Source organism: Culex quinquefasciatus, chromosome 3, assembly GCF_015732765.1.
Source record: "Culex quinquefasciatus strain JHB chromosome 3, VPISU_Cqui_1.0_pri_paternal, whole genome shotgun sequence".
Taxonomy (NCBI): domain Eukaryota; kingdom Metazoa; phylum Arthropoda; class Insecta; order Diptera; family Culicidae; genus Culex; species Culex quinquefasciatus.
The window spans coordinates 47,555,226-47,571,017 of NC_051863.1; the positions used below are offsets into that span (position 1 = coordinate 47,555,226).

Here is a 15,792-nt window from a genome sequence, read left to right on the forward strand (position 1 = left end):
AAAAAACCTTTTTTTTGTACAATATCTGGTCCAATAGAAATTTTATATTTATTTTACTCTTACATTTTTTTTAATTTTTAATTTCTGACAAAAAAAACCATATTTTGAACAAATCTCTGCTTCAAACAATTGGCCCCAACTTACTCTACGTTTTTCAAACGTACCTACTCGTGACAACCGCGTTTTGAAGGTTGGGAATGAAATTAAATTTTAGAACGAGCTAACTTTCGCTATTTGACGACGGAAATTGGGGGTGACGAGACAAAGTTATCATATTAACGAGCTAATTGGGGGCACGTTTTTTTTTGTTGGTCTTGTTTGTGAAGCTTTACATTCTCAGAAAAGGTTGGAAGCTTTGTTTGTGGCGGTTTATGAGGATTTCTAAGCTTTAAATCTATTTTGATTGTAACCACTTGGATTCTTTTTATGATTGTTTTTTCCATATTTAAAAGAATTTTGATAAAGTCAATATATTCAGACAACAATAAAAAGAAAGCCAAAGAAAATTTTCAAGTATGTTATATCAGATATATATAAGATTATATGCCAAGCAAGTATTTCCCCAAGCCATAGTTAAATTCAATGTATCCAAAAGTTTTTCCCCTGCTTGAGATCGGCATGTCGAAGAGCAAATTCTTTCCTCTGGAAGTACCATGGTTTATGGTATATGGTTTCGTTCCAAAACTTGAACATGCTATGGAAATATTTTCCTTCCGGTCTTTGTTTGTCATATCGGTTTTCTTCTAAGCTCGCCTTTCAGTGGGCGGGGCTGACAAATCTGTTGGTGTGTGTGTGTGTAAGTTTGCTTTGGAAATTTGAAATTCTTGAAATGCTGCCCTCAGGGGTTTTGCTGGGAAATGTTAGACACAACGTGATCAAGTTCCTTTCCTTTATAAGTATGGTTAAAAGATGGTGTTATTTCAGTCTAGATTATGTCAATTTCACAATAAAAGTAATACTTTTCACCACGTCATACTCTGTGAGCAAACCAGTGCAACTGGCTCTACGGAAATGCTTTGATCCTGACTGGTCAAAATCGAACTCTCCACTACTCGTCAACCCACTTTACCACTTAGCGTGGTTTCATAAGTGCAGCCATAACTTCGGGTCCAGGCCATGAACTGGGTCGCTGCACTTTCTGCACGTGTTCGTCCGACGTCCAATGCCCTCCCCCGTAAATGGTTCCACCAGAGTCCACAGCAGCATAAAACTTGCTCTTTAGAAGCCTGCACAAAGCTTTGGATTAGCGTTGCAATGGTTTTGGCTGTTTATGTGCGGAAGGGCTTTTGAAAATTCCGCTTAAAAGTTAATGAACCGTAGCGAGGCTGAAATTTGCGGAATCGTGAGAAAAGAGGCTTTTGAAATACCGTTACAAACTGTCGAGGAGGATGCAACAAACGGAGAGTTTCTTGCTAATTAGGTTGCATTTACGAATTGCAAGTAAGGTGCTTATTTTTTCCTCCATGAGCATGTTTTTCACTGGTTTGTTTTTTTTTCGGATGAAATTTATAAGTGCGAGTTATTTTTTTCCGTGAGACCCTTTTTGCATAACTTTCGTTTTTACAGTACATATTCAAATAATGTTGGTTATTATATCAGAGAAAAATTGTGGAATTGTTTTGTGATTATTAAATCGCTGAGTCTTAATACTATTTAATCTTGAATGTTAATTTTTAAGGAGCTAACAAAATTGTTAAAATCAAACATAATTTCACAGTATTTATAAGGGCTGTGTAGTCGGAGTCGGTGGAGTCGGGACCTGGAGTCAGAGCCGGAGTCGTCAAAACTCGAATAGCCGCAGTCGGAGTCGGCTAAACTATAAGAACTCGAGTTGACGCCGTAGTCAGATTAGGAGATTTCATTTCTACAGAATATACAAAAAATGCGTGCGTTGCGTTAACAATTTTACAATCAAAAGGACCCGTGCCTCCCCTTGAGTCGGCTCACCTGGCAAGAAGCTATGAAGTACACAAAAAAAGTATTTTTATGAAAAATAATCATCTTTTTTGCCTAGATAGTGAAAAATAATGGTTCACTATTAGTACTTTGCTAAAATCGTAACCTTTTATAAATATTAGAAAATTAAGGAACATAAGTTTTTTTTTAAATATTTTACTTTTAAACTTTAAAAATAAATAAAAATCTCTTAGAAGTGGCGTTTTTTTTCTTTCAGTGCATTTTTTTTTAGCATAAAGACCATCAGGTTTTCTACAAGTTTATCCTTATCCACTTTTTGATACGATGCAACGGCTTCGAGATACAGCAATATATAAATTTCAAAATAAAAAGAAATTAATACACTTAAGCCTATACCAAATGTCATTACCGAGTGCAACTGGCACCATATACACAAAAATGTCTTATTTATATAAGCGTAGGATAACTTGTCTACAAAGTTTCATTGATAACGGAGAGGGTCGAGAAAAAAGTGTCTAAGAAAATCCTGTTTTGGGCTAGAATTGCTCTTTTTGCATGTAAATTCAAAAAATCAAAGTGTAATTGCTAAAATATTTGAAATGGACAAAAAATGCATTTTGCAACAATTAATCTTTTGCGGTTTTTTTTTTCAACAAAAAAACAATGGCTTTAGCCGTGTTTTGCACAGGAGCAGTTCTTTCAGATTTCGGTCATTCGATTTTTATCGTATTTTTTAATCCGATTGAAACTTTTTTGGTGCCTTCGGTATGCCCAAAGAAGCCATTTTGCATCATTAGTTTGTCTATGGGTCATTCCATCTGAAGCGGAACAGCATTTGAAAATTACCATCTCCGATTCTGCTCAAATTTGGCAGAGCTGTTAAGACTATCAAAACATGCAAAAATCCCGAATTTCATCCAAATCGGACCACCCCCTCTCCATTTTTGTACCCTCCCAAAAAATCGACTTTTTGACGATTTTTGAGCAAAACCCCTATCTTCAAACGACGATAACTCAGGAACCACACATCTTAGAGGGTCGGTCTTAGACTCAATTTTGAAGGAAATTGGACGTAGAATCCATTTCCGTGATCAAAATTTAGATTAAAATATGTTTTCTACCTGTATTGCGCAATTGAAAACTTTAAATGGCCGTATCTCAAAACAGCCCTATTTATTTTTTAAATTTGACCTCACCATCGTATTCCCCGTCCGATTTTACATAAGAATCACTTATCGACAGAAAGGAATATTTTTCGTTCCAGAGATATCGAATTTTAAAGTTTTTAGTTTTTGAGATTACCTACATTAGCTTCATTCGCCGCATATGCTAGAAGCACTCAGAAGCGCTGTTCAATAATAACTACCTGGTGTTCTGTAAGACGAATAATTTTTTCAATTTTATACGATTTTGAGATAATCAATACCTTGAACAATCTATTTTTTGTTTAAGGAATATTTATTGGGTAATTTCTAATGCACTGTTTTTCATAATCTCAGTATCATTGAACCATATTAAGTAAAATTTGGACTTTTTTTTAACAGAGTTTTAACAATACAATTTTCAAAAAAATATCATTTTTATATTATTTTATATTTTTCCTAATTCCTCATTTCTTCCCACTTTATCAAATTATTTCTTCTATTTGAATCGAGAACAAATGTAGAGCTGGCTGTAGTAGATGAAATTACCCTCATGGGTTCTAAAGCTATTGCCATGTGCGGTAGCGAAATAGTGCCATTCAGCAAAAACCCCAAAATCTGCCTTACTGTTTGTTACGCGCCGAAGCGCTTAACGCACCTCCTGATCAGTCAATGCAGTTGTCACCTGCATTCGACTGTCAATCTGACTTGAGCGCTGGACCAAAAGTCATCCGAATTGGTTAAGAAGCAGAAGTGAAATCCATGTGTGCTGCTTCACAGCGATATTATCTTTAAAATTTACTAATTTCCTTAATTTTCTGTTCTCAGAACGGTAATTTATTCAGTGCAACCACTTGGGGTTAAAATCTAATGAATTTTGCACTTTTTTCTTCAATTAGCTTTATGTGAAATTACATAACCTAAAACCCGTTGAACCATGAGAGATGATCATGAGTTCAGCCAAACCAAGCTCGACCGGATTTGCCGATTGGCCACCGAATTGCATTAGGAGCAAAAACGTAAGTTCGTTTTTCCATTTAGAAGGCTATTTTTTAAACAATATATGTATTTTACCGCTGCAGGAATTTATTAATCTACCAAATATACCGACTAAGACATGCAAACAGCTTTGTTTTAATGTCCCCGGACTGTGATTAATAAACCGGATGAATCCTCCCGTTGGCCACAGCCAACATCTTAATAATTTCGTTTACTGATGGAAGTAAACGCGACCAGATCCAGCCATGTCAATCCACCACAGGGCCATGCAAGACAATATTGACGATCTAGTGGGTACGCAACTTACCGTACAAGAATGGAACGGGACAAAATCCAAGCGGATAGGACATGAATACGACTGCGTCGGAAAATCTGTCGAAGCCGAGCAACAAGTCTGGAGAAGCCTCAAATGCAGCACTGCAACCGAGTTCCGGACACCAAGCTCGCTTTCGGACCATACTTCCCAAGCAGCCATCCGTGAGAAGCCAATTGCTGCAGCAAATTCTGCCAACATTGCAGCTTCTTCAAGTCCGTCACGGATCAACCTGTTCCAAGTTCCTGTCGAATCACGCAACGAAGTACCTGGCATGTCTCGTCGAGCCTCCCTCGACCTGGAACTGAGGAGGCTAGAAGAAGAACACGCCAAGATCAAGCGGAAATTTGATTCTGAACGGGTACGCTTTAATGAGGAGTACATGCTGCTCGAACAAACCATCCGCGCTGGCAGGATGGCTTCTAGCAGGACAACTGGGAAAAGATTACAGCGGCTCGGCAGCCAAAAACAAGAAACCACACCACTTGTTTTGCCGCCTAAAGCCATTTCTTTTCACCCATCGGAACAAAGTCCCACAAGCATCGATCAGGATTCACACGACCAATTTGTCGTTCCTGGTACCACCACGAATTTCGTCAATGCCCTGTCCAGAGATGTCCCTGTTGGCCACTCCTCTTCCAAAAAAAAGATGCTAATTTTTCTTCAAACGACGATCGACTTCTGTAATCCGCGAAAGGGACAACATGGAGAGGAAAATGCCAACTCCGAGTCTTGTTTACTTCACGGAGCGGGTTTTGAAAACAAAGCACAACGAACACAATTTGATGCACAAGTAAACAAAGATTGCTGCCATCCCGCTCTACGCCTTCATTCGTCGTTCAACATCGCAGAACTCAACAAAACGGTACTGGGAGAACTGCTGTCGAAGTTCCACAGCAGCACCGGATCGAACCGACGTCGCCAACCAAACCTGTTTCTGGAGCCGGAAACGCACCGGCCACAACGAGTTCATTTGTTGAAGTCGAGGAACAAGAAGCGCGTCCGTCTCAAACCAACGGGCCAACGCTTCGATATTCAACAACAAATCGGATCTTCGAAGCGACGTGGCCAAGCCTACCAGCTTGGGACCAACAGTGCAGTACTCCTGACCAAGAATCAAGTGACGACCGCAAGAAGGAACTCATCCGGTCTACTTAGCGAACCAGTTTTTAACGATCTTCGGCTGTCGTGGTACCTGCTTTCAACGGATCAAGTTGAAGACGACAACAGGAAATCGAACTTTTCGCCCGCTCTCCCGCGTAGACAACAGAACATAACCGTAAGACAATCGGTGCGACGGAATGTAAACCGACCGAAGGTTCGGTGTACCTGGGGGGAGTGTTACGCGCAGCAAGCGCTACACGCACCTTTGTCCAACAAGTCACACACACCGAGGCATCCCGAACGCCGCGTACCTTACCGATCGATCCGTCAGTGGTCAGCACTTCGACCTGCTGATGACTTATAAGAATAATCGGAGTGAAAGTGCACGCGGTGTAAAATTGAGCTTTTCTTATATTATTTTATGCCGAGATCGGCCTATATTTGCCCCCTATTAGGGCCTGTAGGTAGTAAGTAGTTAAACAATAAGTTTTCGGGCAATTTTGTAACCAGTTTCCCAACATTCACTAGCTGTTTCGCGCGCCGAATATGCCTAACCTAGAAACTCTTTAGCTTAATTGCGACATGATTGGATTTAATCACAAAGAGTGATCAACGAAGATTAAACGTAAGTTAGATTTAGTTACTCGCAAGAAGCGATTTTTTGTATTATACTTATCCTACTGTTTCCCCTCTCCTATTAGGAAATTATTAATCAACCCAATGGATTCCATTAAACCACTTACGAAACTTCAACCGAGTTGTTTGACTTCTTGTGGCGAATCGGTGATTAATAATCCGGAAAACGATCACCTTAACCCGTTGCCCATCCGCCCGAACGCCGCGTACCTTACCGATCGATCCGTCAGTGGTCAGCACTTCGACCTGCTGATGACTTATAAGAATAATCGGAGTGAAAGTGCACGCGGTGTAAAATTGAGCTTTTCTTATATTATTTTATGCCGAGATCGGCCTATATTTGCCCCCTATTAGGGCCTGTAGGTAGTAAGTAGTTAAACAATAAGTTTTCGGGCAATTTTGTAACCAGTTTCCCAACATTCACTAGCTGTTTCGCGCGCCGAATATGCCTAACCTAGAAACTCTTTAGCTTAATTGCGACATGATTGGATTTAATCACAAAGAGTGATCAACGAAGATTAAACGTAAGTTAGATTTAGTTACTCGCAAGAAGCGATTTTTTGTATTATACTTATCCTACTGTTTCCCCTCTCCTATTAGGAAATTATTAATCAACCCAATGGATTCCATTAAACCACTTACGAAACTTCAACCGAGTTGTTTGACTTCTTGTGGCGAATCGGTGATTAATAATCCGGAAAACGATCACCTTAACCCGTTGCCCATCCGCCCGGCAACAGCTTAATAATTTAAACAACATTTTAATAAATTCGTTTGCACACGAGCAAACGCGGCCAATCCGGTAATGCCGAACCCAATCCGGCCATGTCACCATGGTCACGTTGTTAATTGCTTTGGCAGAGGGCCAGAAGCCAGAGAAACGACGCATGTTGATGCCTATCTGCTGAGACGCCACCAAAGCTGTGTTGGAGTACCAAATGAGACTGAGCACCTTGCCTGGAATTTGCCCAAATGCAGCATCGCGATCGGGCACTCCAAGCCAAGCTCACATTCATGTACTCCTCAAACAGCTGGTCAGCAGAAACGTCCTTCTGCTACAAGTATCAGCAAAGAATCAACCAGTTTCTCCGTTTTTCAACACCCTCACTCACCTCAGCCCACGGTTCAAAACCATGCCAGGCCACTGTTGCAGCACAAGTTGCCCGGCATTGGACCAGGTCCACGAGCAAACAAATGTACGCCTTCGACATCAACAAAAACCTCCCTCAAGTTTCACCTCAAACTTGCCGATCTCAAGCTTCAAAAAATACAACAAGAACAAGACCTGCTCAAGAAGAAACTGGATCTGGAACGTGACGTTTTTAATCGAAAGTATGCACTGCTTGGGGTTTCTTCCGATGCCCAACCATCTGACCATCAAGTGACAACCGTGGATTACTCAATCCCAGCTCAATCGGGCGCAATAGTGAGTCAAACTTCACTCGCTAAACTCAATCCAGTTGATGTGCCAAATCCAGCGTCCAGTCAGCGCAAATGGCACTGGACACCATCTCCAACATGCTCGACGGCCAGCCAACCCCCGCACACAGAAGTCGCCAAATCAAAACAGCGTGCCAACTCCGCACGAACAACCAACGATGGACAACTGGAAGAGGAAAATGCCAGCTTCCAGCTCCAACAACATTACCGATCCGCGGGTCAACAATATCTGTGGACGGCCACCAATCACACCGACGTCTACCGTGCCGCCAACGCTTGGTCGATCGTTCGGAGTCGTATCGTCCGCTACCAATACCAAGCTCTGACGATCAGCTGTTTTCCGATCTTAACACAAGGTAGACTCACGACACAAATACTGTCTCGCACCCCGACTACTTACCACGAAAAGGAAAACAAGAAAGATCGGCAAATGTTCACGTTCGGATCATACTACGACACACAAGTGAGCCTAACCAACCGGCCAACCCAGTCGCTTGTGAGTATGGAATGTGACAACACCGAATTCAACGACCTGCGAAACTCGGTCGTCCAGATGACTAAACTCCTCAGAACAAACCTGCGATTTTTCCAAACCTCGTACTTCAACACCTTGCGCGTACCGAAGGCCGCAGTACTACGGGGTGCTGAACAAGTTCGACTACATTTCCAGTCCAGCTGGAACACTTTGGTACCTTCAAGCCTAACCGGGAACAGCAGCGCACGAGGAATATCACTTCACTTTGACCCGCCGAAGGGACCCGATTTGATGCTTGTGTCGAAAGTAAACGTTGAACGGGGGACCTACCAAGATCGGATCAGTTGTTTACAGAGTGTTCGCGCACACACAATCACCACGAGAACCAGTACACCACAACACACCGCAGATCTACACATCATCGTGAGTACGAGCTATATGAAGATTGCGTTCAGGAAAGGTTGCTCACCTGCTGAATGGACTCCTTCACCCGCAAGTTCATTGCTTGACGTCGTTGATCATTTTCACCTGGAGCCGTCTGGACACTCGGTGCGGTGGAAGGTAAACCGCACAGATTGGTTCGGTGTACCTGGGGGGACTGTTACGCGCCGAAGCGCTTAACGCACCTCCTGATCAGTCAATGCAGTTGTCACCTGCATTCGACTGTCAATCTGACTTGAGCGCTGGACCAAAAGTCATCCGAATTGGTTAAGAAGCAGAAGTGAAATCCATGTGTGCTGCTTCACAGCGATATTATCTTTAAAATTTACTAATTTCCTTAATTTTCTGTTCTCAGAACGGTAATTTATTCAGTGCAACCACTTGGGGTTAAAATCTAATGAATTTTGCACTTTTTTCTTCAATTAGCTTTATGTGAAATTACATAACCTAAAACCCGTTGAACCATGAGAGATGATCATGAGTTCAGCCAAACCAAGCTCGACCGGATTTGCCGATTGGCCACCGAATTGCATTAGGGAGCAAAAACGTAAGTTCGTTTTTCCATTTAGAAGGCTATTTTTTAAACAATATATGTATTTTACCGCTGCAGGAATTTATTAATCTACCAAATATACCGACTAAGACATGCAAACAGCTTTGTTTTAATGTCCCCGGACTGTGATTAATAAACCGGATGAATCCTCCCGTTGGCCACAGCCAACACTGTTTGAAAGATTGATATTGTGAGCCAGAATCTGAATAATTGATGATTCTGTTACATGTGGACAGCAGCTGTATCGTCTTTCAAGATTTCTAATTGATTGACAAACAAAAAAAAAGATTATTGTTCGGACGGTGCCGAAATCAAAAAAACTGAATTTGATCTTAATCAGATAATAAATCAGATTAATCTTTGTGATTTACTTACATTTTTCAGTTTTATACTTTCCAGAAATCCTCCTCCTTAATCATGTTTCACAAGAGTTTCATTCATGTTAATTCATAATTTTTAACACGATAATGTATCGTACACTTTTTCTTAAGTGTTACTTACAAGATCAATTGCAATTTCCTGCTAGCTCTGCGGGAATTCCATTCTTGGGCTAGCACACACATTCACCGTATGCTTTTTTCTTTATTTAAGATTATACAGCAGTTTCCTACAGTAGTGTACATTCAATATTTTCCTAATTTGCTAATGGTTATTTGGGATGAAATATTGTTTCAATAAATAAACAGGTAGTAATTATTCATCAGCACGACTGAGTGCTTCTAGCAGGTGCGGCGAGTGCAGCTGATGTAGGTACCGTAAAACGGGGTGACTTTGATAGCCGGGGTGACTTTGATAGGTTTGCGATTTTTCCGCAAAATGAAGAGTACAATTAAAACACGTAAGGAATGGTTTAGAAACATACTGCCGTGGTAGAAAAGTATTCAAAGTACCTCAAGAAGAACATTTCATAAAATTTTGACAAGTTTAAAAAGTTAGTTAAATATAGTTAAGAAAATGGTGATGAAAGTCATTATTTTAAACTTCTCAAAGTGTCTTGATTTTCACAATGAACATGATTTTTAATCGGAAAACGGAATGCATTTTCGGATTCTTTGGACAATTTTCCACTATGAGAACGTTAAAAAAGTTTGTAAATAATAAATAATATGCGTTTTTGAAACACAATTAAAAAAAAATCTCCAAATTTATAGGCAATTTCAGTTGAACAAATTTCATGTAAAATGTGAAAACTTGTGATTCGTGCTTTAAATTCAGTATTAAATGCAATATAAATCCATAATTTTACAAACAAAACTAGTTTTAACAAATTTCAGGCAAAATTCCGACTTATTAACAATTTTACCTAAAATTTATATGTATTTTGCTAAAAAGCTTATACACCTAGTTAACTAAATATAAACATTGATTTTTTTTCTTAAAAACTATATCAGCTTCTTTAGTGATGGTACATTTAGCGTACAAATAAAGTTTGAACATCTTAAATATGATTTTAACAAGAAAAACAATGACTATCAAAGTCACGCCGGTATTAAAACTAAGAATTTTTTATGTAACTATTATTCTAAACATTATTGAAAAAACCTTTTTTCCGAAATAGTGCATGGACTTTGTGTGGTCTACCCCAGTACATGTTTTAAAAATAATAATCTTGAGAAAAACCTTACCTGTTAGAAAATATTCTAAAAACAAATTGAAATCCTATCAAAGTCACCCCGGTTTACGGTAATCTCAAATACTCAAAACTTTAAAATTCGATATCTCTGGAACGAATCATATTCCTTTCTGTCGATAAGTGATTCTTATGTAAAATTGGCCGGGGAATATGATGGTGAGGTCAAATTAAAAAAAAATAGGGCTGTTTTGAGATACGACCATTTAAAGTTTTCAATTGCGGACATAAAATGCCAACTTTTCAGAAATTTCCAGGTCGTGCAAAAAATCTTTGAACGAGTTATGAATTTTTGAATCAATACTGATTTTTTCAAAAAATCGAAATATTGGTCGCAAAAAAAAAAATTCAATATTACGCCCTTTTAAAATGTTAGTCTTGATTTGAAAATTTTAAAAATATTGTTTTCGAAAAGATCGAAAAATTTCACAAATGTTTCATACATTAACATTGAAAATCGGACCATTAGTTGCTGAGATATCGACATTGAAAAATGGTGGGTTGTTTTGGTGAGACTTAGAAAACATCAATTTTCTTGTTTTTAAACCTTTGCATGGCAATATCTCAGCAACTAAAGGTCGTATCAACAAAGTCCGAAGAAGCAAAATATTGAAAAAAAATTCAGCTTATCAAAAATATTATTTTCAAAAGTGGGCAAACATGTGCACCAATTTTTTTTTCAATTCAATTCGGTTTTATTGGTGAATAATCAAGATACAATGAGTTATTTTGAAGTGCATAACAGAGTTTTGGAGTTCCTTACAGCTGTGTGTTGCATCATAATCCTTTTAGGAACAATTATTTCTTTAACTAAGGCACTAGCAAGAGTAAGTAAAAACTATCTAATCTAATCTAATCTAATCAGACCCTAGCGCAGCCAATCTTTCGAAGGGATCCTGGAGAGTGCCTTAGGTTAGATGACGCCTAGCTCTCTTCTTGTCATTTATTAACATTTGTAGTGCGCCATTGCATTAGAATGCATTGAAACATCACAAGCGTTAAAGCGGCCAGGCCTACTGCGTAAAGCCGTATCGCAGAGATGACTCGTAATTGGGTTGAGTTTGAGCACAGAGTGTTCGAACAACAACACAATTCTGAATCGACAGGGAGGAAGAAGCGTGGGGACACACCACCATACGCTCCGAGATTTTGGTTGTATTCGTTGGGAGCACCATGCTAAGAAGGTTTGGTACTCCGGGACCCTCTGGGATGGGACATTGTATTTCCACGAATGCCCTGGACACTATTTGCCGTGGTTATAGCGCCACAACTCGCTCTCTGTAACAGTATTCCTAATTCCAGTCCACGCTCACCAAGTCGTCATGGCCTAGTGGTTAGCATTTTTGCTTGCCAATCCAAAGGACGGGGGATCGAACCCCGCCTCGAGCGACTTTGATTTTTCGTTCATATTCATCATTTCAAATTATGTGTTCTTAACTTTCTCGTTGGGAGCAGATGGGAATCGAACCCAGAACCATTCGCTTACAAAGCGAACACCGTAACCAGTCAGCCACGGCCGCTCCTTAGCAAGAGTAAGTAAAAACTATAAAAAAAAACTTACAGAAATTGCAAAGGAAAGGGGATAGAGGAAGAGAAAGCTTATATCTAGATCACAGGTAATTTATCCTTTGTAGATGTGCTTGATCATCAGCTCCCCGAGGGCCAGAAATTGCTCTGCCTTGTTACGGCAGCTCCGAAACCGCGTCATCATCTCCCCCGCGAGAGCAAAGAACTCCGGCAGGGTGAAGAGATCTTCCCCGGTGACTTCTTGCTGGGCCGTACTGCCGCTACCGGCAGCGACCACGCTGGCGAACGAACGCCCCCAACCAGGAGGGAACGCTGAGTTTTCCGCTGGAACCGTAAGCTGTCCAGCTGCAGGAACGGCTGCGCTCGTACTTCGCTGAGGAGAGTGGGACGCTGCTGCTTTCTTCTTTCTCTTTTCCTGCTCCTCGAGGTAGGCCTTGCGCGCGATGCATCCGCGGTAATTGCCGGTATGGTTGCCGTCACAGTTCGCGCACTTTACGCGCGGTTTGGTTTGTTCTGCCTTGTCCCCCAAGTCCGCCTTTCGTGGCAGTGCGCACGCCTCCGAGAGGTGTGACTCACCGCACTTCACGCAGCGGGGCCGGAGGTTGCAGTTCCGCGAGCCGTGGCCGAATTTCTGGCAACGGTGGCATTGCGCTACGTCCGTCGGGTTCTTGGTGTAAAACCGCCAGTTTACCCAAAACCGTCCAACGTCTTAGTCCGCCGCAGGTCTTGGATCTTGACGGTGCCGCGGTCGAAGTACAACAGGTACAGTGTGTGTGTACCTGTTACCGTTGTCTTGCGCGAGAGCACTTTAATCTCCCGCGGTTTTATTCCGGCGTCCGAAAGGTGACCCTTCAGGTCGGAGATCGGACGGTCTTGATAACCCTGCAAGACGACCTTAACAGGGGGCTTCTCGGGGTTGAATGTGTAGAAGTTGAAGTTGCTACGCTTCAATTCTTCAAACACCAGGTCGAAGCTCTTTTTATTCAGTGTGATCACTTGCACTGCCGACTTACCGATTTTCAGACAATATCCGAGGCCTTCCAGCAACTCGTCAACATCGTCTGCCAACGTGTCCAAAACAAAAATTGGAGGTGGTCTTCGTTCCGTTGGAGAATTATTCTTTTTTGGCGTCGGCACTTTTTTCCGTGCACGAACATCGTAATCGTCGTCGTCGGTAGTGGTGCTACCGTCGGTGTTGTTGTTTTCTTCGTCGTCGCTCAGCATCTGGAACTCGTTCCTGATGGGAATGTTGGCGGATGTTGATGTGCCACTGGTCGTGGCACCGGAGGTACCCGAACGGGTTCGCACTGGTGATCTTGGAACATACCCGGGGTGTAGTAACTTTTTGTCGATTCCTTCTGCGCTCACGCTCCCCTGCGCGATGGCGGTCGACACGGCGTTGGTTTGTTTACCTTTTTGCACACGGCCGGTAGACGAACTTCGCGGGTTTTTCGAGGCCGCACTCGAACTGCCACGGCCACGGCCGGCCTTTGGCATGCTGGAGAAGCAAACTCGCGGGTAACCACAATCAATTACGGCGAAAAAAATCGAAAAAACAATGGAGCACTGAGCACTAGCTGCATGCTCTCGTGCGTACACGGAGGGAGCTGTGCACCAATTTTAAAAAATGAAAAACTGCGACTATTTTCAAAAAAGTCACCTAAATATGGATTTAACCTGAAAACGGTGCACTTTATCAAAATTTCACTGAAAGACTTTTTGATTGCAAATTCAATTTACATCGAAAAATGAAATTGAAAAAAATTTGCGACCAATATTTCGATTTTTTGAAAAAATTAGTATTGGTTCAAAAATTCATAACTCGGTCAATGATTTTTTGCACAACCTGGAAATTTCTGAAAAGTTGGCATTTTATGTCCTCTAAAACATATCAAAAAATAAAAAAAATAAAAATAGTGTTTTTTTGCAAATCAAGTTTTAGTGATAAAAAGTTAAATAACAAAATCACCAAATTTTGTTTACCGTGTATCATTTTTTTCCAGTGTAGTCCATATCCATACCTACAACTTTGCCCAAGACACCAAATCAATCACAAAATTCCTTCAAAAGATACAGATTTTTGAATTATTACACATCATTTTTGTTTGGACAGCTGCCAAATTTGTATGGAAAATTATATGGACAAACTAATGATGCAAAATGGCTTTTTTGGGCATACCGAAGGCACCAACAAAGTTTCAGTCGGATTAAAAAATACAAAAATTAAAATTGAAGAAAAAAGACCGATTACGTAGAGAATTGCTCACATATTTTAAGTTCTTATGAACAGTATTTAGGATTTCTTCATACAGTCCAGACTCGATTGTCCGAAGGCCATGGCAAAATTTCACTTTGGATAATCGAAACTTCGAATTAATCGAACCAAGAAAAAAAAAAGTTTTTTCGTTGTCTTATTCTTGATTGTTTGTTCTCTAAAATACTCTAAAAATGTATAATTCCAAGATGGTGGTCAAAACAACGGAGTTTAAATATTGAATAAATACATTTTCTAATTTAATAGGCTTTCAACAATTCAATTTTGACTAAAATGGGGATGCGGAACTCAAATTTGACATAAAAAAATAAAAAAATACGAAATAAAATTTTTTTGGTCGCGATTCGATTATCCGAAGTCCCATACAAACAATCGGATAATAGAAACTTTGGATAATCGAGTCTGGACTGTACTCAAAACTGAATTAAAATTGAACAATCTTATTTATGAAGCTGGTTTATATCTTTCTATTTTCGATCCTTTTAATTAAAATTAAATTAATTAAGTCCATTAAAATTGCAAGCATTGATCTTCACAGAAAGATAATTTGCCAAGGATACCGGATCCCGTACCATTTTTCCAAATTGCAGCGCAAACAGAAGCCCGCCCCGATCCAGATGCGGGTAATTTATTCTCCACCATCCATGCTAACCGGACTGTGCAGCGGATTTCTATCCGTTTCCGCCTTTCGTCCATCTGATGTCAACCGGAGCCGGTTCCGTTCTGGCCCCGGGCCGTTGACACCGACCGCCGTCAGCTGAATGTTAATACATTTTTTAATAGTTGGGGTGTGAGCACAGTTAAAAAAAACGAAAATTATATTTTTGTGAAGAAAGCCGTCAAAAAACCCAAAAATTCATAAAAAATTGATTGTTTCATATTTTCCTTATTTTAAGAGAAATTTTAACAGGAGATATTCTTCACTGTGAAGAGCGGCTTTGTACACCACCACACCACCGCAGGGTCAGTAATGCTATTTTGGGAACCCGGGATAACCCCTTTCCATTTCTATGCAAGCCATAAGAGAAAGCTCTGCTCTTCAAAGCTCGCTGTCACCACATCAGACGGGACCTCCCGGCGCAAAGTGGCTGAAAGCTGAGCAGTCGGTATTTAAAGGGGAAGGCTACCTGTTTTCATACAGGTCATGCTTAGTGACTTATCTTTTTGCAGTTTTTGTTCTACATTTCTACGAAAAAAACTTTTTTTCGACTCCAAATAACTGAAGAAGTAACAGTGGCTGAAATTGGTGGGTTTCCCCTACATCAGATTCCTGTAATATGTACCGCAAGAATCCTTGGCTGGACGAGCACGATAAAAATATGCTACTGAAGCGGATTCTG

The 15,792-nt window shown here is 40.6% G+C and overlaps 2 protein-coding genes across 3 annotated transcripts in view; both read left to right on the forward strand.

Moving 5' to 3' along the window:
- Positions 1-15,792, forward strand: part of LOC6052037 (GTPase-activating Rap/Ran-GAP domain-like protein 3) — a 333,316-nt gene that overhangs the window by 3,647 nt on the left and 313,877 nt on the right. The window lies entirely within an intron of this gene.
- On the forward strand, positions 6,861-9,256 carry LOC119770173. Of its 2 annotated transcripts, none has more exons than XM_038264597.1 (2): positions 6,861-9,014; positions 9,078-9,256. In XM_038264597.1, the coding sequence occupies exon 1, from the start codon at positions 6,917-6,919 to the stop codon at positions 8,645-8,647; it is 1,731 nt and encodes a 576-aa protein (XP_038120525.1). In that variant the 5' UTR covers positions 6,861-6,916; the 3' UTR covers positions 8,648-9,014; positions 9,078-9,256. The 2 variants fall into 2 exon arrangements, with proteins under 2 accessions (XP_038120525.1, XP_038120524.1); XM_038264596.1 differs by having other exon boundaries at positions 6,861-8,826; positions 8,894-9,255.